The 25,166-nt window shown below is 40.2% G+C and overlaps 1 protein-coding gene across 1 annotated transcript; it reads right to left on the bottom strand.

Moving 5' to 3' along the window:
- Nucleotides 1-306: 306 nt before the first annotated feature.
- Nucleotides 307-23,126, bottom strand: LOC126380249 (uncharacterized). The gene is made up of 20 exons (XM_050029516.1): nt 22,850-23,126; nt 22,116-22,267; nt 21,091-21,277; nt 17,659-17,904; nt 17,034-17,162; nt 15,260-15,389; nt 12,163-12,302; nt 11,776-11,930; nt 11,417-11,601; nt 9,233-9,396; nt 8,590-8,812; nt 7,705-7,816; nt 7,061-7,177; nt 6,023-6,134; nt 5,082-5,212; nt 3,892-3,999; nt 2,998-3,128; nt 2,163-2,223; nt 1,680-1,907; nt 307-444 (listed from the first exon to the last, which is right to left on the bottom strand). The coding sequence occupies exons 1-20, from the start codon at nt 23,124-23,126 to the stop codon at nt 307-309; spliced, it is 3,126 nt and encodes a 1,041-aa protein (XP_049885473.1).
- Nucleotides 23,127-25,166: the final 2,040 nt, after the last annotated feature.

Raw genomic sequence — 25,166 nt, 5'->3', positions numbered from 1 at the left:
TCTGATCATTGATATACGAGTTGTCATAGGGTAGTTGTATACCAATGTCTGTAATGCATTCCTGTTAAGCGGTATATTTGTGACTTACAACATACCGAAAAGTTAAAATGACTCAACGCAGTCTATTTAATTATTTTGATATCACTTATTGTAGACTTGCGTCAGAGTCCGCGGAGGTCCGTGTTGCTCTATGGTCGGATGGCATTTACTAGGCACTTGCCAAATGGAAGATCGCTGAGCTCTCACCCTAAAAGAAGGCAACATGCCCGAGGGTACGTGCCTCAGGTGTTTCGTCCGAATTTCGACTCAGGGCAATGTCTGAGAAACCGTTTTAGCCTCTTCTTCGCCAAGGTCGGAATCATCAGAAACTAAACTGAAGTTAATTTTCTTCGGCTTCTCTTTAGGTACAATGGTGAACACTTTCATGTACTGACTGGTGACGTTCTGCAAATGAAAACAAGATGGTCATCATGCTGCAAAAGTTCTTTAAAATCTGCTCACGCATGTAGGAGTCATCAATACCAAGTTGGCGGTATTCGGAAACAAACCTACTCTACTAGAATCGAACCTGAGACCTCGAGAAGTCTATTACACCGGATTGACTTTGTCACATCACATAAACTCTGCAACCAGAGAGTTCTCGAATGTCATAGTAAAATCCTCCTTTCTTTTTTCTCTTAGCGGCATCCTTCTGTCGCATAGCAGCGTCCTTGTCTTTCTTTATTAGAATAATCACTGTTCCACCCGAGACTATTCGAGAAAGGAGTCTACAGTTCTAGTATGTGACCATAAGGTGTATATGAAGGGCGGGAAGAGCAAGAAGAGCCAGTTCAGTTTGAAGAACAGAGTTCAAAGCAGTGTCAAGGTCAGTGTGTAGTGCAGTGCTAGTGCAGTGTCTCGTGTAGTGTTCAAGTGTCGCGTTAGGTGCTAAATAAAGTGAAGTGACGGTGTCGGAGTTGTACTGCGTTGCCTTGCGCGGGTGCTGTACCGTGTGTAGAGAATAAATTGGGGTTCGCTTTGGACTTAGTGAGAGTCCCACTCTTTCGTAACACTATGCTCGCATATTCCTTTGCAGTTCGGGCCATCATGGCGGAATATGGGGTCTATATTAGAATCCATAATTGAAAATACCGAAATTCACTATACCTAATCATTAAAATCCATAATCACTGAAATCTATAATGTTGAAAGGTATAAATTAAAAAAGCATATCTTTAACATGTATAATTTAAATACCCATAAAGATTAAAAAGCATAAAATTAATTCATAATATGTTTGTTTTATCTTTTCATATTGTCATTAAAACTAACAATTCATATTCATTTCATCTAATTTTTATTCACCTAATTTTTAATTTGCATAAAAGCCTCTACCGGCAACTGTCCACCCTTCGGACCTCGATGGTCACAAGCAACCTTACCCACCAGGCTATACTCGGGAGAAAGGCTAGTCCCTGCCTGCTGTAAGTCATCGTAACCTATATGCACAGTGTTGGTTTATCAACAGCGGAGTTCTGTGTTCGCTTCGCTTTTACCTATTACCGCCATTGTTAACTTTAGGTTAGGGTTTTTCTAGTTATAGTAATGTATACGATTTCATATTATACTTTCTAATCATTATGTGAATTGACGTTATAGCAAAAATTTGTTTTCATTGTAATGTGTATTAAGAAAAATACCGTCTCATCAATAGCGGACTCGAAAGTGCGTATGATAGGCGCGTAGATTTTCTTCATGGCGACGGAGCGGCGTTTGTACGCGTTCACAGCTTCATAGAGCAGCGCATACGCAATGCGCTCGCGGTCCGCTGTGCGCGCTACGCAACGCACTTCACGCAACGCGTCCAAGGCTATGTTCAGGCGCACGCGTCCGAGGAACGCGTGCAGACTGGACTCTTTGTCAGATTCCTGGTGGAAAATTGATGTAGCCATTTGAAGGCAATTAAAAATAGAACTGCTACTGAAATACTAAGTAGGTACTTAGGTTTTCTCTCATTCCCCTACTACTGAGAGTCAGTCGTGACCGTAAATAATCTTTCTCCATTGGGCCCGGTCCTGCGCCAAATCAACAGGTTTTTTGAACTGTTTAAGTACCTGAGCATAATTCACATACTTAACACGACAGATTTACATTCAGAAAATATTTATGTATAAAACTTTTACCTTTTTCTTGAATTGATCTATCACATCCCTTTGTTGTTGTTGAACTTGTTTAGCCCAGCCCCTGTAAATATACAGGCATTAATTAGCTCCTTTGTGAATTTGAATGTTGAAAAGCTGAATGTTCTGCAATTTAATATTTAAATTGATAAAAGTCTATTGGCTATTGCGACGGATCCGAAGATTCTCTATATTGCTAAACAGAATCAATGGGCTCAAATATAGGTGGCAGCACTGTTGAGTGTTCCAAAATTATGACAGTTCTCTGTCCAGCCATGTTCTCTGTCTCTGTCATTCGTGATAAATTGCTATAAAGTGTGGAGCAACGGGGAGTGTATCCCGTCTGAAGGATTAATTACGAAAAAGATAAGCAGTCAGTTGGAAAATGCAGTTTTGATTGAAAATAAGTTTTTCTAATTTTTCTTCTTTCCGTTCTTTAACGAATAAATATAACACTATGATTTTGCTGTTAAACGCTATGCAAAGGATTGTAGTGTAAAAATATAACCAAAACAATATGTTTGTTTACTCAAATAGATGTGGGGAACTGTCAAAATTTAAGAACACTCAACAGTAGCGACACCTGGTTGGAGAAATAGGCAGCTTTTTTCCTCATACAGAAATATGTCCCTATTTCGTCGTTTTCTTCAATTGGCTAAATAACTGGATCAAAGTTAAATGCTAATTTAGTCAATATGACACAAAAACCATCTCAGACTTGTCTTCCCACTTGACTTTATTTTCAAAGTTGATTTACTGAATAATTAATTTAGTTTGTCGATAACGTCATAGTGCTATCTCGTTTTGACTAGCTTATTACCTGGCCTATGCCACTAACCTGCCGATTTGTAGGAATTCATCCAGGATGTCCTTATCTTTAGGGACGTAGCCGGGACTTTGAAGGAGAGCCTCCATCCAGGCCTCGTTTAGTTTTATCGTCAAGAAATGAGAACAGAGCACCAACAATGCCTAGTGGGAAAAATAGTTAACATTGATGCCTTGTTCACACGTGCCGTGTAAAACGGCAAAGCAGTCTATAGGGTACTCGATGCGTCTTGCCAAAGAAAAATCCTTATATGTTCTTTATCACGCGTGTATCATGTTTACTAGGACAACTGTATTATCTCGCCAGTCTACTCGGCACTACTTTATGGCAACATTGGCACATTACTTCTTGAATGTATTAGTAGGACAGAATAAGGATAACCCTGTATTCAATGATATCCTAGAAGCATATAGACTCACATTCGCCAAGGAACTTACAAGCACATAGTTATAAAGATTTAGTTCATTCCCTCATATTTATGGTTGTTCAAATAAAGTGTAATATCGGTTTTACAACGTCATTAAACCCCCCCCCCCCTATGCCCCCCTGGGCCACTGATGCCGGGAAGCAGCGATATCAGTACTTGTTGGAGGCCGAGGAAATGGATTCTGTTAGGGCTCTAACTAGAACATCACCGATTGGGAAATTGGTCGGTGTGCTGCGGAACGGAAGGCGATTGGGGCAACCACCGTTCTACACCCGCTATCTATGGAGTAATGAAGGCGATTACTCCACCGACAAGAGCGCAGCTCTTAAATTAAGAGAGGGAGAGAGTGTGTAATTAGACGCCGTGGCTTATGTCAAGAAGCGCCGCGGACACTTTTTTACAGAGATTGGTTTGTTATATACGAAGTCTATGCTTATATTCCTTCGTTTGTATGTACCTATTACTATGTTTACACCCACCTCATCTTCTGGCGTCAATTTAACATTCTTATACAAATTGTAAGCTTCGTCGGCCAGGGCCACCTTCCCTTCTAAGTCTTCGGAAAGCATTTGCAAAAGGGCATAACACTGAAAAAAGAACATTAGTCACTTTTATCATTATAAAGGTGATAAAAGTGACTAACTGTTGCATATTATGGTGATTCACTTCGTACGGATTCACTACACTATCTATTATTAGGTATTTTTAGAAAACCTACCTTTTAATATGTAAAATAAAAAGCAAAATACTTCGAACTACTTTTTTTAATTATTGGAGGTACTCTATAATCTGCATTAAAAATATCTGTTTTGTTGAAATGATTAATTCATGTTGGATACATGGTAGTAAGTAGATGTATCAGCGATTGTCAATCTATTGCTATCTGAACAATCCTACGCCTTGCAGGTGCGCAAGTTTCTTGACACAAAATGTTCATTTCGGGTCGGGTTATGCGTTAGTAAGTATAGAAATAGCACCATTTTTCACTTGGCTAGACACGCTCCTGTCTGCTATATCCTAACTGTATTTTTACTCTGCTTCTACTCCGCCTGTATCCTACCACTGCTGGGTACAGGCTCATTCACGCCATCCTTTCCGGCCCTGTGCAAGTCTCATCCATTGCTTTCAGCATTTTTAACGGTCTCCGTGGCCCAGTGGTTGAGCGTTGTGCTCACGAGCTGGAGGTCCCGGTGGGGACAAATCACAAAAAACACTTTGTCATCCCTAGTTTGGTTAGGAGATTACAGGCTGATCACCTGATTGTTCAAAAGTAAGATGATCCGTGCTTCGGAAAGCACGTTAAGCCGTTGGTCCCGGTTATTACTTACCAATGTAAGTAAGTAGTCGTTACATGAGTCATGTCAAGGGCCTATGGCGGGTCAGTAATAACCCTGACACCAGGGCTGATGGGATTGGTAATACTCCTCACAATCCACACGATAGAAGACAATGTCATCCGACCATCAGGCTGGTGGTCAGCCTCCATATCGCATACCGTCTCTTGGCTACCATACCGTAACAGCCTTGCTCCATCTGTCGTCTTCCCGTCTTGTCTAGTGTCCTAAGTAACTCTGCTACTACTCCTAAATTCTACTTTATGTCAGATCTATTTGACGTTCACTACTTGGCCGGACTTTCTTAACATGTGTATATTCAATGTGTTTATTACTTTGGACATTCTCGACCCTGATAAGTCTGCTGCGGCGAGACAGACAGGCGTCCTCTTGTTCCTGCCCACTTTGAAGTCTTGAGAATACATATACTTCTTAACGTCACTCGATATTAGGGGATAATCCAAATCTGTTTGGGAATAAGTAATTTTTACTGGTGAAATTAGGATTCAAATGGCCACATCGAAGCAATTCATCTAAAAAGCAATAAGTATTGCAATGTGATATTTCCGCATATAAAAGTGCGCAATGCAAACAAATTTTAAATAGCAATGTTGCTTTCTCAGATTAACCCCCCTGGTCTAACATGCTAGAAAATAGTCAACCCCACTGTGGGATTATACGATGTAGCGGGGCAGATAAGCAGCTTTTTGTTTTTAACTAAAACAGTTGGCTCGACTCAGCTCACCACTTGTCACGTTGGTCTATTAGAAAGTTCGGTCTTCTTCTTATCGTGTGTTGTGAGGTGGTTGCGTTGGGTTGTGAGGTTAAATACCAGCCCCATCAACCCTGGTGTCAGGATTATGATTGAGCCGCCAAAGGCCCCTGACGTGGCTCATGTAACGATTACTCACTTACATCAGTAAATAGTAACCGGGACCAACGGCTTAACGTGCCTTCCGAAGCACAGATCATCTTACTTTCGGACAATCAGGTGATCAGCCTTTAATGTCCTATCCAAACTAGGGCTCACAAAGTGATTTTTGTGATATCTCCCCACCGGGATTCGAACCCGGGGCCTCCGGATCGTGAGTCCAACGCTCAACCCCTGGACCACAGAGGCCGTTAGAAAGTTTGGTGAAGCGCGGGTACTTAGTTTATCACGTGGGTATGTGCCTCTGACTACCCCAATTGGGAATACAGTCGTGAGCTTAATTTGTTTTTGAATCCAGCAAAGAAACACAAAAAAGTGTGTTGGAAATTGTTGTAAGGGTCTAACCTTGTATTATATTGTTATCGTCAAGAGCGATTTCTTCCGCAATGCATTCTCTTTTAAACAGTGCAGCCAGTAGGGTGGCTATCGTAGCGCCACGATTTACCAGATGTGGGTCCTGTAAACAAAATACAGAGTTCCATCCACCCATCTGCCATTATATAAAAGTCCCATAGTCTGGATAAAGCCAATGACTAACTTCCGTGATCCAGTGGTTGAGCTTTGGACTCTCGAACCGGAATCCAATCCCGGTGGAGACAGCATAAAAATCATTTCTTCATCCCCAGTTTAGTTAGGAGAGGCTGATCACCCGATTGTCCGAAAGTAAAATGATCCGTGATTTGGAAGGGATGATAAGCTGTTGGTCGCGGTTACTATTTACTGATGTAAGTACGTAGTCGTTACATGGGTCATTTCAGGGGCCTATGGCGGCTCAATGATAACCTTGACACCAGGGTTGCTGAGATAGGGTATCCATCTCACAACTCACACGATAGAAGAAGAAGGACCGACCTCACCAACCCTGGTGGCTTCTTAGTGAGCCGCCAAAGATTCTGTAAAGATCTTGTAACGACGAGTACAAGGTCAACTAAATAACGGTTCTGAACACACAATTTGAGTAGTTCCTAGGAAAAAGATATTATGAAATTCTGATCACTAAATAAAGAGATCTAAAACTGACAAAAAACGTTTTGTTTTTCTTTGAATTTTAATCAAGAAAAACGCAACAGTTATCAGGCTTCTCCATGACGTCACAGTGAGATCTAATATCGCTCATACGCATAGACCTCGTATAACAAATATAAAACCAATATCTGTAAAAAAAGTGTCCGCGGTGCATCTTGTCACAGCGTGTAAAAACACTGCACAACCGATATTGCACTTTATTAGAACAGCCATAACATGTTAATTTAACGGAACGAACTTATACTACCTACGTAATCTAATGTATACCCACATACATACACAGTTCGGACCATTTTTTAGAAAAACTCCTTAGCGAATGTGAGTCTATTTATTTTTGGGATTTGTCAGTGGTCGTACGGTATAGTTAGCAGCAAGGCCGGCTCTCCAGGTGACCAGCTGTCCAACGGCGTCGCCGGCGCGAGCGATGTCACAGATCAGCGCCAGTGCCAAGCACTGCACAGGGTACCGTGTCATCTGCACATACAACATCATCAGCTTTTCCTTTGCATTTAACTTTAATACACACTAGCGCATCTATTAGCCATACAAATTAAGTTAGGTAGGTAAGTAAACGAAAGAAACTATAGGATTGTCATAAACAAATCACGTGACATATAATAGTTTATGAGGATAAAAACTGCCTATTTTTCCCATCAGGTGTCGCTACTGATGAGTGTTCTTAAATTTTGACAGTTCCCCATACTATTTGGTGACGACAATATAATTTAAAAAAGATGATCACGAAATGGAAGCATTCAGTATTTACTATGCTAACTATAGTGAACAGTACAATCTTATCTATCTAGCCTACAAAGTCACGCTGCTGGGAAAACCCTCCTCCTTATTCCATCTTTGGTCGTACTCTGGTAAGTGTCAAGGTCGTCACGCCATCTTTTTACCCCTAGTCGACCCCTATACCATTCGTGATGATCCAAAGTGTGACGATCTGCGCTTACAGCTCAGGCGACAAAAGTACCTTATTCAAGTAGGTATCCACTTACTGTTACCATATCCAGCAGTTGATAAAGGCCGTTATTGTCCAAGAACATCTGCCTGTATTCAGGTTTCCATATTATTGCTTGCCAGATGAAGTTTAGCAAAGCTATCATCCACCTGAGTTCAAGATGAAAATTATCTTACGACCATAACAATGCCTTTTGATAAAATAGGCGAGGAAACAAGATGACGGGATGGAAAAAAAGTCGACGGTATGTGAAGTTCTCATATTCTCCACTAACCCGCCATGAAACCACATGGTTGATGGCGGAAACTCAGTAAGCACACTGAGATTAAATTGGCTGCATAGATCAATAAGTTCTGTTTTGCTGGATTGGGACCAATTAAAAAGCATAAAACGGGTCACGGGTGGCTATCTTCCAGAGCATGTCATAGCATAGCATAAAGCGGCATGACGGACGATGGGCTTATCAGCCGTTCCTGTTACTTCTTAGGCATTCGTATCAAAGCAAGTTGTTTGTATGAGTATCTCCACCAACCCGCAGTGATTGACCGCGGAATAATAGTACGAAATTCCAACAAATTTGAATTTTGAACAGTTCTAAATTCAAAATTGGCGCGAAATATGCAAATGACAACTTAAACGCATCGTAGTAGTAGAAGAAGAGTTGTAGGTATTCTAAGACTCTTCATCTCGACTCTGCCTCAGCTAAGCATTTTGGTATTTTAAGCTGACATTTACGTCCTCAACGTTACTCAATGGAGTCGAACATATCTCACTGCTGAAATTAATGACGTCTTGCCTAACTGGAGTAAACCCGATTTAATTTGAGGAGCCGTGACTTTGACCAAGACATTGAGGTCGCCTCAACTGATGACAAAATCATAGTTATCAATCAATACGGGTGTGCCATCATTTCAGTACTGACCTGTCGCTAGTGATGTAATGCTTTTCAAGGGAAAACATGACCATATCGAGCATAGCATTGACGAGGGTGTTAATAGAGTTGGGCCACTTGATGTGGGGATAGACGACGCAGGTCACCCGGCCCTTGTACTCCAACGAGCTGGTGAGGACACGCAGCACCAAGCCCAGGATCATCTGCATCTTCTCCAGAGGAGGCTGCATCTCTATCAGCTTGTAGCAGAGGTCTAAATAAGAAGAATTTTACTGGCACAGTTGGCTATTAACCATGATAGACGGCGATACGGTTGGTCTAACAGAAAGTTCAGGTGAAGCGTGGGTAATCAGTTCATCTTGCGATGGATGTATCTGTGACTAGCGCAGTTGGGAATAAGTATAGCCGTGAGCTTGTTAAGTTGTGAATTGCCAATTTTGTTCTTATATCACCACTATGATGACGTTACAGATCAAAAAATTCGCATAGAAGAGGCGAGGAACCGGTAGTGTAATGGTTAACATGCTTATCCTGGCTTGTCAAGAACTGCAGGTTCGATTCCAGTACGATTCAGTATCCTCTAGTAGCTGGAGTGTACCTACTTGTTTTGTCAATACAAATATGCTGCAATAGACATTTCTAATAATAAAAATAAATGTTTTTTTTAACTTACGCATAAGCACAATAATGCCGTGGCTATGAAGTAATTCTCTTACTGCTACTTTACGACTAGGAGCTTTTCTCTCGTAGAGGGACACTTGTAGGACCCTCACACACCAGTACAGAACTGACAGCTCATACGGACTAATTGAGTACCATTCCACGTACCACATCGTCCTGGAAACGAAAATATAAACGTAACAAGCTGCCTGGATATCGCGCGCGATAAATTAGTCAACCCTATAATATGTGATAGGTATACCTAGTATTATTATCAATAATTAATAGGCTACGCGATAAATAATTTTATTGGCACAATCATCACCTCGTTATGTGAGCAGCATGCTACGGAGGTTATAGCGTTAAATAAAAGGTCTTCAAATCTCCAAACTGCGGTACTTATTTTTCTAATTAGGCTGAAATAAAGACCTATTTTTAAGGAATAAGTGTCTGATAGACTATCCGGACCAAGGTAATATCTAACTATTAGGTAGATCCAATCCCGTATTAGGTAAGTAATACCTGGCCTCCTTTGTAACATTTTTGTGACTGATTCCCTTCTTCTTCTAATCATTTTATCCCCTGATGGGATGTAGGGCTGGAATAACAGATTTACATTCCTCGCGATCTTTTGCAGCCCCTGTAGCTTAATCCCATGACATACCCAGAGTTTTCAACTCTCAGTAACCGAGTGTCGCCAGGTCTCTTTGACTTACGACTGGCTTTCAATAATTTCTTTATTGCACAAACACATAAGTATATGATATTTACAAACACAATACGGCTTTCTATCTTTGTAACTGATACCTAGTATTTCTAATAAACTACCTAAGTATTTTAATATTTTAGTAGTAATAATGGCTGTCGTATGGTATCGTAAAAGTGGCTGCATGTTATTTTATAATTACTTGTGGCTCGCTGCCCACCCCATTAGGGATAACGGGCATGAGTTTATGTAAGGTGAGTCGTGGTACGCGTATATTTTAGTGTCAATGTGTTGTGCAGTGCTTATGTGTGCAAATAAAAACTGTCGCCGCAGTTCAGTTAGTATGCAAAAGAATTGAATTTTAGGTAAGAAGTGTTGGCTTAAAGTTTAGAAACAATCTGACATTACTCGTATCAACAGTTATAGATTGCAACATACGGACAAGTAAGCAACTTTAGGACGTGGACGAGACGTTTAGTAAGTAATAGGCGTCTCCTTTTATTTGTTACCTTGGCAATAATAAATAATAAGACAATAAACGCTCGGGGCGTTAGTGACCGCTAGCAAAAGTATGGAACTGAAAATCATTCTAAAAGACACTTACATTTCCGTGAGTTTTGCGACGGAAAATTCCACTCCCGTCAACATTCGCTACGGTGTCACTAACACCCTGTATAAGTAAATATATTGTCCCGAGAAATACGTGTTTACCAGAAATCAGAAATCAGAATCATTTATTCAACGTAATTATCATGGATAAACTTGTTGAAGGTCAATGTAACATTTTTGAATTTACGTCATTTCGCAAGGTGTTATGGCTGAGGAGAAGAAATGACAAGAAACTGCAACAGCAACACATCTTTTAAAAACCAATGAGGATATACATTACAAGTTATTTAATAACTAGAGGAACACATTCAATACCAGACATTTTTATCATTTAGGTAGACATTAATCTTATAATAAGCTTTTTTACATAAAGTAAGCTTCACGTGAGCTTTAAATTTATTTTCTGACAAATTTAAAATATTATCTGGTATTTTATTGTAAAAACGTATACATAACCCCAAAAAAGATGAATTTAATTTACTTAATCTAGAATTTTGAATAGCAATTTTATGTTTATTTCTTGTATTGTAAGTATGCCTTTCACAGTTTCTCGGAAGGAGAGATAAGTTTTTACGTACATACATAATGTTTTCATATATATATTGACTTGCGACCGTCAGTATATTTATTTCTTTAAACAGCTCCCTCAAAGAGTCCCGACAACGCAGCTTATAAATAGCGCGAACTGCTCTTTTTTGAATGATGAAAATAGTTTCTACATCAGCGGCTCGACCCCACAGCAAAATACCGTAAGACATTATGCTGTGGAAGTAGCTGAAGTAGACAAGTCTAGCAGTGGGTACATCTGTGAGTTGTCGGATCCTTCTGACGGCATATGCTGCTGAACTTAGCTTGCCCGCTAGTGATACAATATGTGGATACCTCCGGATCAAGCTGTGTTGAGTCGGCAGGTTGTCAGGTATTAGCTTCATAGATACCATCAACGCTTGGAGCGCTGTCTTCCGCAACTCAGCGAATAACACCGAGCTCCATTTAGCTCGCAGACTGCTAAGGCCAGGGTCTATCAGATATATCAATCCTGTCACCCAGTTTCTGTCTTCAACCATCTGCAAAACGTAACTACATTTAGATTAGATTGTCTTAACCGTGTTGGCTTCGGCCCCACACACGCTTTTCAAAACTCCGGGACTCGCTAAAGGAACTACTGAGAATAGTTGCCCAAAGTGGGAGCATTCCCAGGAACGGCACATCACAGGATATGATATAAAAATGCTACTCACAAATTTATTACTGGGAAATACTTTAAGGAAGTCAACGCTGAGGTACACGAGCATCTTCTTGAATTGCACGTCAGCACGCGAGGTGTTGATGCTGACGGTACGCGTCCAGTCGTTCCTGGGGGGCAGCTCCGTCAACACTGCCAGGGTCATAACGTCTGCAAACGTGCGGATACTCGGCTGGATCACATCATCATCACCTACCCGTTACGCAATGGTGGCCAAGGAATGGTATACGATATCGACACAGACCCCCAAACCGATGGTCGGATGACATTGTGAGGTAAGTATGCCGGAAAACATTGGATGAGACTTGCACAGAACCGGAAAGGATGGCGTGAAAGGGGAGGCCTAGCAGTGGGTGGATACAGACTGAGTAGACAGGCTTACCGGGCATAAGTATGTTGGAGAAGATACACAGGCGGTCTCCGAAGACGTGGAGCAGCACGTTGGCGATCACGGTGAGAGTATTGCGCTGGTGGCGGTGCTCGCGCGCACGACACTCGTAGCGATACGCCCATATGAAACACCTGACAACACCGCATTTTTTTTTATTAAACACATCCCTAACATAAGAGAGTTGAATAGGCAGACCTCGACACTCCACCTACTGATTAGTGCTGTTATTTTAGGCAAGTTATCTCATTCCTAATCATTCCTAAAAGGGTACGATAAGCTGCAAAAGTCCAATCAGTTTCTTGCAAAGTAATAAATTAACTGGTTACACTTAAGATCTCCTGGTTACATGTCGTTTCTGTAATAGACCAAAAACACCTACAAAAATATCCATACTAATATTATAAATGCGAAAGTAACTCTGTCTGTCTGTCTGTCTGTCTGTCTGTCTGTCTGTCTGTCTGTCTGTCTGTCTGTCTGTCTGTCTGTTACTCTTTCACGCCTAAACGGCTCAACGGATTTTGATGAAATTTGGTATGGTGACAGATGATAACCTAGAAATGGTCATAGGCTATAAATAATCACGCTTTTTTTTATGGTTTTTGCTGGGAGTTTTGTCTATAAACGGCTCAACGGATTTTGATGAAATTTAGTTAGCTGATAGATAGTAATCTAGAAAAGGATATGGCCTATTAATATTTATGCTATCGTACTTAAGGCGTAGGCAGTAGACAGAAAACTAGGTTAGTGATTTTTAATTGTTTGTTTTAAAAGTTTGCCTCATTCACGCCTTAACGTCTGAACGGAATTTTATAAGACTTGGTTAATTTAAAGATAGGATCTTAGGCACGGACACAGGCTACTTTTTATGGCGGGAAAATACCTCATTCCCGCGGAAATCTAGATTTCGTGATCGTGTCAAGAAGCGTATGACGCCATAGCTACTGGAATGATTTCGATGTTTTTTTTTAAACTGAGTGACCTCAAGTTAGTATTTGATCACTTTTCTAACTTAGAGGGTAGGTAGGCGCCATAATTTAGGGAATTTATGATAAAATTTTGATGCAACTGTCTTTATTAAACAGTTATATCTCATTCCTACAGGAACCTACACATAGCTATAGCTAGCTATCTATTAACATTAAAACTCTTTCTAGAATCACATTACGCCAATTAATTGATCTGATTTGTATAAGTTTTTTTATTCAACTAACTATTACATTACATACAGATAAAATCTAATTACTTACACCACATAATTAATATAGTACTACATGACTAGCTACGCTTTAAACTTGAGGAGGTAATTCGATAGACATTTATACGAACTTTAAGCCCAGTAATCAATCATAGTAATAAGGTAATACTCATTTTAGACAAAGAAACGGATAGGTAATCAGTTCGTCAACGAAATTATAACACCTACACTTAGTTTGTTTACTATTTAACGAGGGAAAATAATCCTTACTAATATTATAAATGCGAAAGTAACTCTGTCTGTCTGTCTGTCTGTTACGCTTTCCCGCTAAAACCTCTCAACCGATTTTGATTAAATTTGGCACAGACAATCTTTAGACCCTGAGAAAGAAAATAGGATACCTTTTATTGCGAAAAGAAGGGACGAAGAGATTGAAATAGGGGTTGAAAGTTTGTATGGGATATTTTAATTTTAAAATATAAATCCATGAAACTTTATATTTAAGCACTTGATAAAAAATAATTAAACATTTGTTCTAGCGTTGCTGAAATTTCGACCAGTGAGGGGGTGAAATGAGGGTTGAAAGTTTGTATGGGAGTTCGTCATTTTTGGGGATAAAACCACGAAACTTTATATTTAGGAACTTGATAAGAAATAAAAAAACAATTTGTTAAAGCGTTTTTGAAAATTCGATCTTTGAGGGGATGAAATAGGTGTTGAAATTTTTTATGAGGTTCGTCATTTTTCAAGATAAAAATATTAAATTTTGTGTTTAGGCACTAAATAACAAACAAAAAATCGTTTGTTCAAGCATTTTGAAATTTTTACCAGTATGGGGGTGAAATACGGGTTGAATGTTTGTATGGGTATTCGTCATTTTTGAAGATAAAACCATGAAACTTGGTACGTAGGTCTCTTAGGATGTGCAGAGTTTTTCAACAAACGGATTTTCCGAAATTCGAACGGAACGGAACGGATTCGGAACGGGAACTACGAAGCCAAACTTTTTGTATACAAAATATTAACCACTGAACCTAGGAACATGATATTTAGTAGTTTTGGATGTATCAAGTTAAAAAAATTTGGCTTTTGTAGATAAAGTTCCTTTTAACGAATACTCTGCATCGCCGCCACTGCCGTCGGTCGTCGTTCGTCGTCGCGCACATTCGCCGAAGTGTGGCGGCAGTCAACGGCGCTGTCTTGTGGTGGGGGAGCGCACGTGGTGTATACGTGGCCTGCTCGCGAGTGTCGAGTCCAAACAATTTCTACATTTTAACAAATAATAACAAAATAGCAAACGTTGTGTACAAAAAAGTTTTAAATTAGGTCATTTTAAAATATTTTTGTACACAACGTGACGCTGACCCCTGTAAGTGTCTTGGACATAAGGGACCGATAAATATTCCTAGGTAATTTCTGCCACTCAATGGAATACATAGGTACTTTATAACGACTGTAAACAGATATTTTTTATTTTTTTTAAATATACCTACTTACTCTCTTTTAATCACATGCTATACCGTTCCTTTTATATAATCCTTAATATTCAAATTAAAAGTACGCAGACGAAGTCGCGGGTACCAGCTAGTAAATATTATAATTATGACAACTGACCCTGATACCAGGGTAGACGGGTTTGGTAATCTACCTCACAACCCACACGATAGAAGAAGAAGACAACTAATGGTTCATAATTTCAGCACTATTTACAAATAATTCGCTGGGCTCAGTGACTGAACTTGCTCTTTGATTGTACATTAAACAAAATGAGTGAGATTTGCTCACTGCTGGACAGAGGCCTGCCCTCAATCAGGCGGAAGGGGTATGGAGCATATTCCTCTTCGGTGCTCGTGTATAAGCGGTTTACGCTTTAATCGTTAGGGGGGTGCTTACATCTGCGAGTATCTGTCGGGACAGGGCAGTTGCCGGCAGCGGGTAGGGTTCTGCTCCACATACTGCTTCATGGTCTTCACCAGCACCAGCAACAGCGACAGCACCATCGACAGGTTCACGCTGCTCTCACCTAACACGCAAGACTTATAAGTGAACATTATGATTTAATTGTAAATGAGAATAAGGAGAAACAAAGCAATAAGTACTCCACTGCGTCGGCACCTGTTAAGTACTTATTGTAACAATATTACACCCTTCATTATCTACCTAGATGCTGAATATAAGTGTACCTAACTTTACAAATAAAAATGCGGTGAATTGTCTTGCAATCTCGAAAAATACTGGACCGTTTTTGATAAATTGTTTTAATGGGTGTGAGTTGGTTGGTTGGTTGGACCCTATGGCGCTGCAGGCTGCACATCGTCATCATAGGTACCTATACAGGGTGTTAGTGACATCGTAACAAATACTTTGAGGGATGATTGAGACCATGATTCTGAGTTGATATCAAGTGGAATTTTCCGTCGCAAAAGTATGGAACTGAAAATAATTTAAAAAAAACACAAAAAAAAAATATGAGTTTTGCGACGGAAAATTCCACTTGATATTAACTCAGAATCATGATCTGAATCATCTCCCTGAGTATTCGTTACGATGTCACTTACACCCTGTATAATATGTAAAAAAGAACCTTATCGGGTGTGTAAGTTAGAACAGTAGTTCTAACCTTTTTTGTTCAGGGACTCTTTGAATGAATTACTGACATACCATGACTACCAACTATTTGGCGGTAATAAACATTATTATCATGTGTTCTATGAATAAAACACGTGTGAAATTATTAAGTAAGTAATAATCAAAAATATTACCTAATATATATTATTATTTGTGAAAATAATACAAACTACGCCTATATACGTCGCACAGTAGGGCAAACCTGCCCTTAGTCAACCGGAGGAGAAAAATAATACAAAAGGTATTTTAAAATTTAGGCATCATTGAATTGGTGACCACTTTAGAAGGTTCCTGGGACGACCAGGGGTCCACAGACCACCAATTGAGAACGACTGTAATAGCAGCTATTGTGGAGCGCAAGTAGAAGTAGTAAGAAAAGGCAACTGTTAGGGCCTGTCCACATCACCACGGCACGACGTCGTCGCCGTGGAACGGTGCGGTGCCGTGGCGCGACACGTTGCCGTAACGTGGGAATTTACGTTGCCGTACCGTAAAAATGTACCTCACGACACCGCAAAGTTACACACACAACAGAAGCAGAATACGTTTTGTGCGGTCCATATCTACAACGAGACTGTTATTTATTTGGTGAAGAATGTACCGAAAGTTTACAAGGCACGGCAACGAGTAACTTTGCGGTGTCGTGAGGTACATTTTTACGGTACGGCAACGTAAATTCCCACGTTACGGCAACGTGCCGCGCCACGGCACCGCACCGTTCCACGGCGACGACGTCGTGCCGTGGTGATGTGGACAGGCCCTTAGTAATGGCATAGAATAAGGAATAATACGACGTATAGAACGGCAGCTCTGCGCTCCCCACCAGCGTCTGAGCTAGGTTTACCTCACCCCCCCTCGAACACAGTTTAGACTTGAATCGCATGGTGTCAAACGTCACACATACAGATGCGTGTACGATAATGTCAATGTGTAGTGTCTGAGTAAAACGAGGTTGTTTGTATGAAGTGTCCGGAGTGTGTTAATGGGGAAGCTTAATTAGGAACACCAGATAGATATGGCCATCAAATTAAGTACTTACCTAGTTTTATATTAATGTCGGTCAAATCTGCAGGGTTACATTCGTAGTCTGGCAGCAATCTATGGGGAAAGTATGGGTTGAAGCGATAGAAGATGTTCTCTATAATGTTCTCCATCATCAACGCCACACCTTTAGAGACGAGAAAGATTTATTAATGACATTAAATTATATTTTTTAAATTTTAAGTTAAGTACTTACATTTTAAAATCACAAGCTTCCGTCCCGCGCGCTTCTTTTTTTTTGACGTGACTCATTGTAGATTTGCCGCAGATAGCATTAACTACTTGGCCGGACAAATGGGGAGTGCTGAGGGCTCTCACCCGGTAGCGCGCTAAAATCAACGAAGACTGATTCACACTGGCCGCAAACTAACTTCATCGGGTTACATAGCTCATACCGGGTGCCCGTATTTTTATTTTTAAGGGGCTGAGGGGTGCCACTTTGAGGTGTCGCACCACCTAAATATTTTGCTAGGGCTGCCACTGATTCAAATTCAGCAACCCTGGTGTCAGGGCTATTAGTGACCCGCTAAAGCCCCTGACATGCCCCGGAACCTCGGAGCTCAAAGCTCAAACACTGGACCACGAAAGCCATTAAACACTAAAAAAATAAAAGAACTATTTACAATTATCAACAGAATCGCAAGCCAAGAGGAACGCGATCTCCAAATAGGCGGGATACCGGCTCGGCTTGGCGACGGCGATCATTCTGGCCACGGTATCTATCAGCACGTTCTTGGCTGCAGCCAGTGTGTGCCGCAGCTGCGCCGACCCGTGACCCCTCTTGGAGTCAGGAGCTGACAGCTGGAACAGCAGGCCCTCTGCCACCAGCTCGAATAGCTCGTCATCCTCCAACCGCATTAAGAGATAGCCTGGAACACCATCTTCCATATGTATATCTACATAACGTCGCCATAAAGGGGAAACCATGTAAGGATTTTAATGAACAACATAACCTAGCAATATACGAACTATTTAATTTTATAATTTCAATTCAGATAAAAAATTAAAAAATTGAGGTGTCGTTGAAGAAACTGTCATTAGAATATGATTTTTCAAAAAGGCGCTTAAAAGTACTTGGTTTTCACTGTAAGGTGACTATAATTACAGCACAAGCTGAGCCATTTCCTTTTGCCTGTATTCGCAATATTCATAATTACCTAGTTCATATAGCAAATGTAAATTGTTACTGGCAATAATTTTTTTTTATTCTTATTCTTAATTAGAATAAAATTACTTCCTTACATGAGTATATAGGGTGTTAGTGACATCGTAACTAATATTACGGGGGATGATTCAGCTCATTATTCTGAGTTGATATCAAGTGTAATTTCTGTCGGAAAATTCATGAAAATATTAGTGTACTTAAGTATTTTTAAATTATTTTCGGTTCCCCGTACTTTTGCGACTAAGATTTTCTGGTAAATCCTAAGATTGGTAAAAGCTCGAATCGTTCTTCAATAATTGTCCATTGCTTATTTACCACTGAGCCATGGTAAATGCTAAACAAAAGACATGTTTGATTCCCGGCACAAAAACCACTTACACGATAATTGAATAACGATTCATTTACTTGGTAAATTTTAGGATTTACCGTACTTGGGACTTTACAGTAACATGTATACATACTTACCTAAAAGCGTTTTCAACTTATATAAGGCGTCGGAACTAAATGAACACCTTTACGTCTATGACGATGCATACACGAGAGGGAACGATGCAAGTGGATTAGCGCGAGTAGTCATAATTTCCCTAGCATTATCCTGTTTTTCACAGGGTCCGCTTACCTAACCTGAAGATTTGACAGGTCCGGTTTTTTTACACATGTGACTGCCTGTCCAACCTTCCAACCCGCGAAGGGAAAACTTGCCCAAAACAGGTTAGGTTTCCGAAAATGTATTTCTCGGGAACATTCCTGAGAAACCTACATAGGTTTCCTTACGATGTTTTCCTTCACGGCTGAGCACGTGATACCCATTTATAATCCAAACATGAATTCGGAAACAGACTCGGCAAATATTGGTGCTGGATTCAAACCTGCGACCTCAAAGTGAGAGGCAAGCGTTCTACCAACTGGGCTACCACGGCTCCGACTACCGCGAGTTATATGTTAGCGAAGTAGACACGTTTGCAACTTGCTAGGCTGTTTGGAACAGTTCAGGCATCTAAAGATAGCCTGGAACAGTTCATCATTCTCCATCCGCTATAAAAGATAGCCTGGGAAAACGCATTGTCTCAAATCCGGATTAGTTTATTGTACCGTTGTTGAGAAATTTAAAACAACGGGTCAGCAGTCGTCTGAAACTGTCTAAACATTGTAGTTTTTTCTTTGTGTGTTCACGAGTTCACATACTCCATTAGATAGTCAAATATTCTTTTTATACTAAAAAATTCGGGTTTCTCGCGGATATTTAACACATTTTAAGACATAGTAACATTACATGACCTACCCGCTTCGACCTAGGTACCCGTCTCTTAAAACATTACTTAGTCATCTTGCTAGCTGCATAAGTTGCTGGTTCGAATCTCGAAAAGGAATTCTCATTTAAATACGGTGATACTTCCCATGCCTAACATTAACATTATTAACTTCCCATGTAACACTTAATTAACAAAGTGATTTTTGTGATATTTCCCCACTGGGATTCAATTCGAACCCGCTCAACCACTGAACCGTTATCGTTTACTTTTGCCGTTAAAACACATGATATATAAATCGATCGTGCAACCCCTAAGCGGGATTCGCACTCGCAATCTTAACATGCAAGTCTGTCTACCTGTGGGCAGTCACGTCCCTCAAATATAGTTCAAACAAAGGGCATTCGAAAGTAGTTCATTGATTGGTCTACAGTAAGACAATAAACTACTCTTGCACATTACAAACACGTCCGGTCCATAAACCATAACTTCCATAATGGAAGTAAAACTCCCTCGAGTCGGTGGCTCTGCCCTCCTTACGATATTATCATGCGCAGTGCCATCGCCAATGGCATCCAGCGTGAATGGATGACACACATACACACTTACATATCTTCGAGAAGTATCCCCAGAGTGCGACTATGCAAAGGACCTACACGCACCTAAAATTTACTTACTACATATGACGATATGTAAAGTACTGGAAAGGCAAAATACGTAAGCGCCAAAATATCATAAAATAGCAGTCCATGTTATGATAATTATGTATTATTAGAGGTAGAAAATGAAAAAATAAAAAAGATAGGTAATCTTACGTGGACGTCGTCCAAATTCGATAAATGGGTAAAAGTTATGAAAAATACTTTAAACGGCTTTTTCTCGAAACGGCCTCTTGGCGCTTAAGTAATTTCGCCTTTCTAGTGACGATATTTACTTTTTGTCTTAGCTAATACCTCAGCTGGTTTACAAATTCTACATTCTCCATTAGTCTCATCAAACTCAGCAGAAGTTCCTCAAATTGCACACAGCTCCTCTATAAGCATTAATTTACCCTATAAGCCCCAAAAACACTGCAATATGTCAGCTAGATACAAAATGTTGTCACGGTAATTTTATCGATTCGGACGATATAATAATGTCGTTTTGTCAATTGGTGCTAATATGTGAACCCAAATAAGTCATGTCAAATACGATCAAAGTCACGTGGCACGCAATAAATGTTAGGGGAAAAAAACTTATCGATTTCGACAAAAATTATTGATTCCATCGATAATTTTATCACGTTGCGCTTGTTAGCCCTGCTGGTAAAACAATGTAATTTGTGGAATTACGTGTTATCCTCTTTTGTACCATAGATAAGTACCTACACTAGCTTTGTCTATAAGGAGTACGTATATTTGCACCCTGTGAAAAAACAATGGTTCAATGCTAGCGAGATGTTGACGACGATTAAGTATTTTGTTAACCAACCTCTGTTACATTGGCTGCGCCCACTCCTACAGTTTTCCCTAAGTTTTCAGCAAGTTGCAAACTGGCAAAGTAATTAACATAGATGCTCTATTTAGTATTTATCTTAAAACTTGCGTAAGTATCCGCGACACATCAGTTTATTAGTAGAAACATTTATCTGATCACCTTACCTAAGAATCCAATGAAGTTTCTAAGCGTTTCGAAGAGCGTGATGACATCAGAGCACACGTTGAGGAGGACCGGCAGCTTTATGTTCTTAAGCAGCAGGACCAGACCCTCGCGGTACGACGGCGTCGTCGTCAACGACTCCACGAGGAAGTCCAAAATGGTGCACAAACAATCCAAGGTATCTATTCTCTGTTTACTTATAGAAGAAAATTATCGATGGAGCTTCAACTAACTACTAAAACCTTTATTCTAAGATGTTCACTCAACTCTTCCTCCACTCAACTCCTCAGCTGAGCATTTTGGTATTTTAAATTGATATATTACTTTCTCGAGTTGGGGACTTTACTTATCAGCATATCATGCTGCCAACAAAATAATACGAAAATAATGTCATTATGTCTCCACTCAACCTCATTGCAGTACCTAAACTAGAGATAAGGGAGTACCGATTTTGAACTGAGTTGGAGGTCTTTCTTAAGGTCGCTTCAACTCGGGACGGTCTTCTGTTTCAGTCTGCCATGCCCTAACGGGCGTCGGTGACCACCACCGCAAAGTCTTCCCAATTCTGAGCCAGTCTGAAGGGCGTGGCAGCGTCCCTATTGTCAGTCCATTTTTTTATATTATCCAGTCAGTTCATCTTCCTTCTTCGTCCAAATTTTACAAGAGCGACTGCCAATCTGAAGTCCAAAGATGAATAAGACGAACAATATGGTGACACGTGATAGGCCCATCACATAGTGGTCCATTATTTTAGATAAAACACCTGTCTGCCGATTTACGTCATGGGAAGATAAACAGCTGAACGCGTTTTTACTTTTTTGTTGAATAAATGATCTTTCTTCTTTTATGTCGTTACCTCACTGCTGAGGATCGTGATTGTAAGATAATCTTTCTCCACTGGGTTCAGCTCTTTGTATAGGGCCACCTGCCACCCGCTTGATCTGGTCCATCCACCTAATCGGTGCTCTTCCTCTAGCACGCTTACCCTCAATCTAGCCCAGATATAAATGATATTAGAAAAGGATACGAAGCCTTTGTTGGATATCTTGCTGAACTCCACAAGCAGCTGCTGCAGGCGTTCCGTCTGCTGCACTCCCATGGGGTCCATGACCAAGAACTCCAGCGTCTTGGCGATCTCCCAGCCGTATGTCGGTGGGCAGTCCCCACACCACTTCCGGTCTGACATACAAATTGGGGTTAGTCTACTTGTCTACTGTCATTATCCGTATACATAAGTACAAGCATCCAATAGGCGTCCCACTGCTGGGCTCGGCACAGGTCTTCACTCAGTCAACCGAAGAGGGTATGGGGCATACTTACTCCAGCATGCTGATCCCCTGCGGGTTAGAGGTGTTGTTGTGGTGATCACGATCACAACAATGTTTGGGCCAAACCAATTTCGTCAGATTATGGTACGTTACTAGAAATCAAATCGAAATTAATGTAGGTAAGTACGTACTGTACTAGTGCAACTTAGGGTAAGTGGGTAAGGGAAAGCGCCATTGATTTCGATTGCAATAGAAGGAGCGTCCTTATTTTTATCACTTTCATCAACAAATGAGGTGTGAGATTGTTTTATTATAAACTACAATTACTTAGATCAATCACTGCACTAAGATAACTTCGCTTTACAGAGAAGACTTTAACGGCCTCTGTGATCCAGTGGTTGAACGCTGGAGTCACGATCCGGAGGTCCCAGGTTCAAATCCCTGTGGAGACATATCTATAATAATATACGGTGGAGTAATATGTACTGGGTACCTGTTCGAATAGGGTCCAGTTCTTTCTTAATGTTTCTTTTCAAGAGCGCCTTTTCTGAGTACTTCCTGCCTTCAGGATGCACGCATTTGTAAGACTTGCTGGAGCCGGATATGGACTCGGATATACTGAGGAACTGGTCCCGTGTGACTCTGTCGAAGTCTTCGTTAGGCCGAGGTTTCTTGTAGAAGTGCGTGTGAGAGGAACTGGCTGGTGTGAAACACTCGCCCCGCGGCCTCGGTGCGCGCTCCTTCTCTTTTTTCTCAGGTATCGTGTCCATTTTTGACTTGTCCTTCAATTCAAATTCAAAAATACCTTTATTCAGTAGTGTTAGAAGAGAATCGTTCGACCTAATATCGACTAATACGTTAGTATGCTAATGAATGTCACATCACTAGCTTATGTACTTTGACAGTAAGTACTAATTATTACCGCGCGTTGAGACGATTGTAAAATGTTATCTTATTAAAATATAATCAATAATTGTACTGAACTAGTCATTCATTTGAATCGTCATTTTTTACATAACGAACGTCTCTTCCGCCTAAAACTACTGCTGCTTTTCACAACCAGTATAGCAGGGGATTAGAAGCTACAATTAATCATGCATACAATATAAATAAATAAATAAAAAACAACACAACAACATTAGTTCACGACTATATCGAAATTGGGGTAGTCAGACGTATATCCATCGCAAGATGAACTGACTACCTACACCTCAATTTCTGTAAGACCAACGTGATAGGTGGTGACACTGCTGGGCACAGGCCTCCCCCTCAATTAACCGAAGACGGTACGGAGCATACTCCACCACGCGACGCCACTGCAGGTCGTTGAGAGTTGTTTTATGCATAGTATTCGGGACCGAAACTTAATTAAATAATAACTCTTTATTGCATATGTATATGTCCATCATACGATCACGCCTATTTCGCCATTGGGGTAAGCAGAGACACAGAATTCTCACTACGATCTTGAAGTGCCCTAGTATAGATATGTTGTATTTCATAGGAAATAGAAAGCAACTAAGTGAAATTGCTAATTATACTAGCGTACAAAAGGATCGGCGGCGACAATTGGCGACTTTATTTATCAACAGAAATTTCTTCCAGGCAACCTTAGGGTGGTAGAATTTATTATAATATATATTTAATTACATTTATTGACGTCCCGGACGGTGCAATGGGTACGTAAAATAAAAAAAGAAATAGGAAACCTTCATCACGTTGGTGGACTTCGACCCGACTGTCGACCGACTTTTGTCCGATGTCGTGCTATCGTGCAACTTTTTAGTCGAACGGTGATGTTGACTTTGATGATTCATCTTGTGATACTATCTCGAATATTAATTATTTCTATAACACAAACTATAATACAAAAAACCAATTTCTGTTTACAATCTAACGTTTGAAACAATCAAACTGACGCACTGGTGTTTTGACGTCGCTACTCGGTACCTGTATTTACTTTTAATTATATTCGTAAAGAGGTTTAAATGAGCATAAAAACTAGAAGCTCAAATACAGGCGGCAGCACTGTTGAGTGTTCCTAAATTTTGACAGTTCAATAGGTTAGTTTCCAACTAGTCAAATCAGTTACTTTTTATTTTACTAAACGTCAAACACGAAATCACAATGGAATTTGTATGTAAAAGCAACCTGTGACGTCATAGAAAAACGTGATAAAATGACGCACTTATTATATTTTATTCTTTATTAAAATTCGTAAATAGGTTGAACTCAATAAATAAAACGTTTTTGACAATTTTTGATCTGTCTTTATTTAGTAAGTACCTAATCAGATTTTTTAAATTTATCTGTCTTCTCATTACTTGTGGCTCTGTCCACCCCATTAGGGACCCCGTGCGTGAATTTGTGTATGTTTAAATGTAACAAATATTTCTTTAAAGAATTTAAACTTTTTTGTTTTAAAGTTTTATACCTACAATAAAATATTTTCTCCATATAAAACACATCAACGAAATCGTTGTTTTTCCTAAAATTTCTAAAACACAAATAAATCATGATAAATAGAAAATGTACCTATAAGGCCATATTACGTTCATAAGAATGTGTACCGTATGAATAAAATGGGACCTAGGTAGGTTAGCTACCTTTTATACCTCTATAAATAAAAACTATCAACAGAGACTTGACGCAGGTGAACCGACACAAATCGGTCAAGCTTGGGAGCACGGGACCACCATGTGAGGAGCGAGGAATGAGTGATTAAGTGACGAACGAGGACCTGATGACCGGTCCTCTAGCTCCGCTGTCGGCGCCGCTCGCTCTCAGTCGGTCAGTCAGTCACTCGCGCG

This window comes from Pectinophora gossypiella, chromosome Z (genome assembly GCF_024362695.1).
Source record: "Pectinophora gossypiella chromosome Z, ilPecGoss1.1, whole genome shotgun sequence".
Taxonomy (NCBI): Eukaryota; Metazoa; Arthropoda; class Insecta; order Lepidoptera; family Gelechiidae; genus Pectinophora; species Pectinophora gossypiella.
Note: the sequence above shows the minus strand (reverse complement) of the source record. Positions and strands in the feature narration are given on the sequence as shown.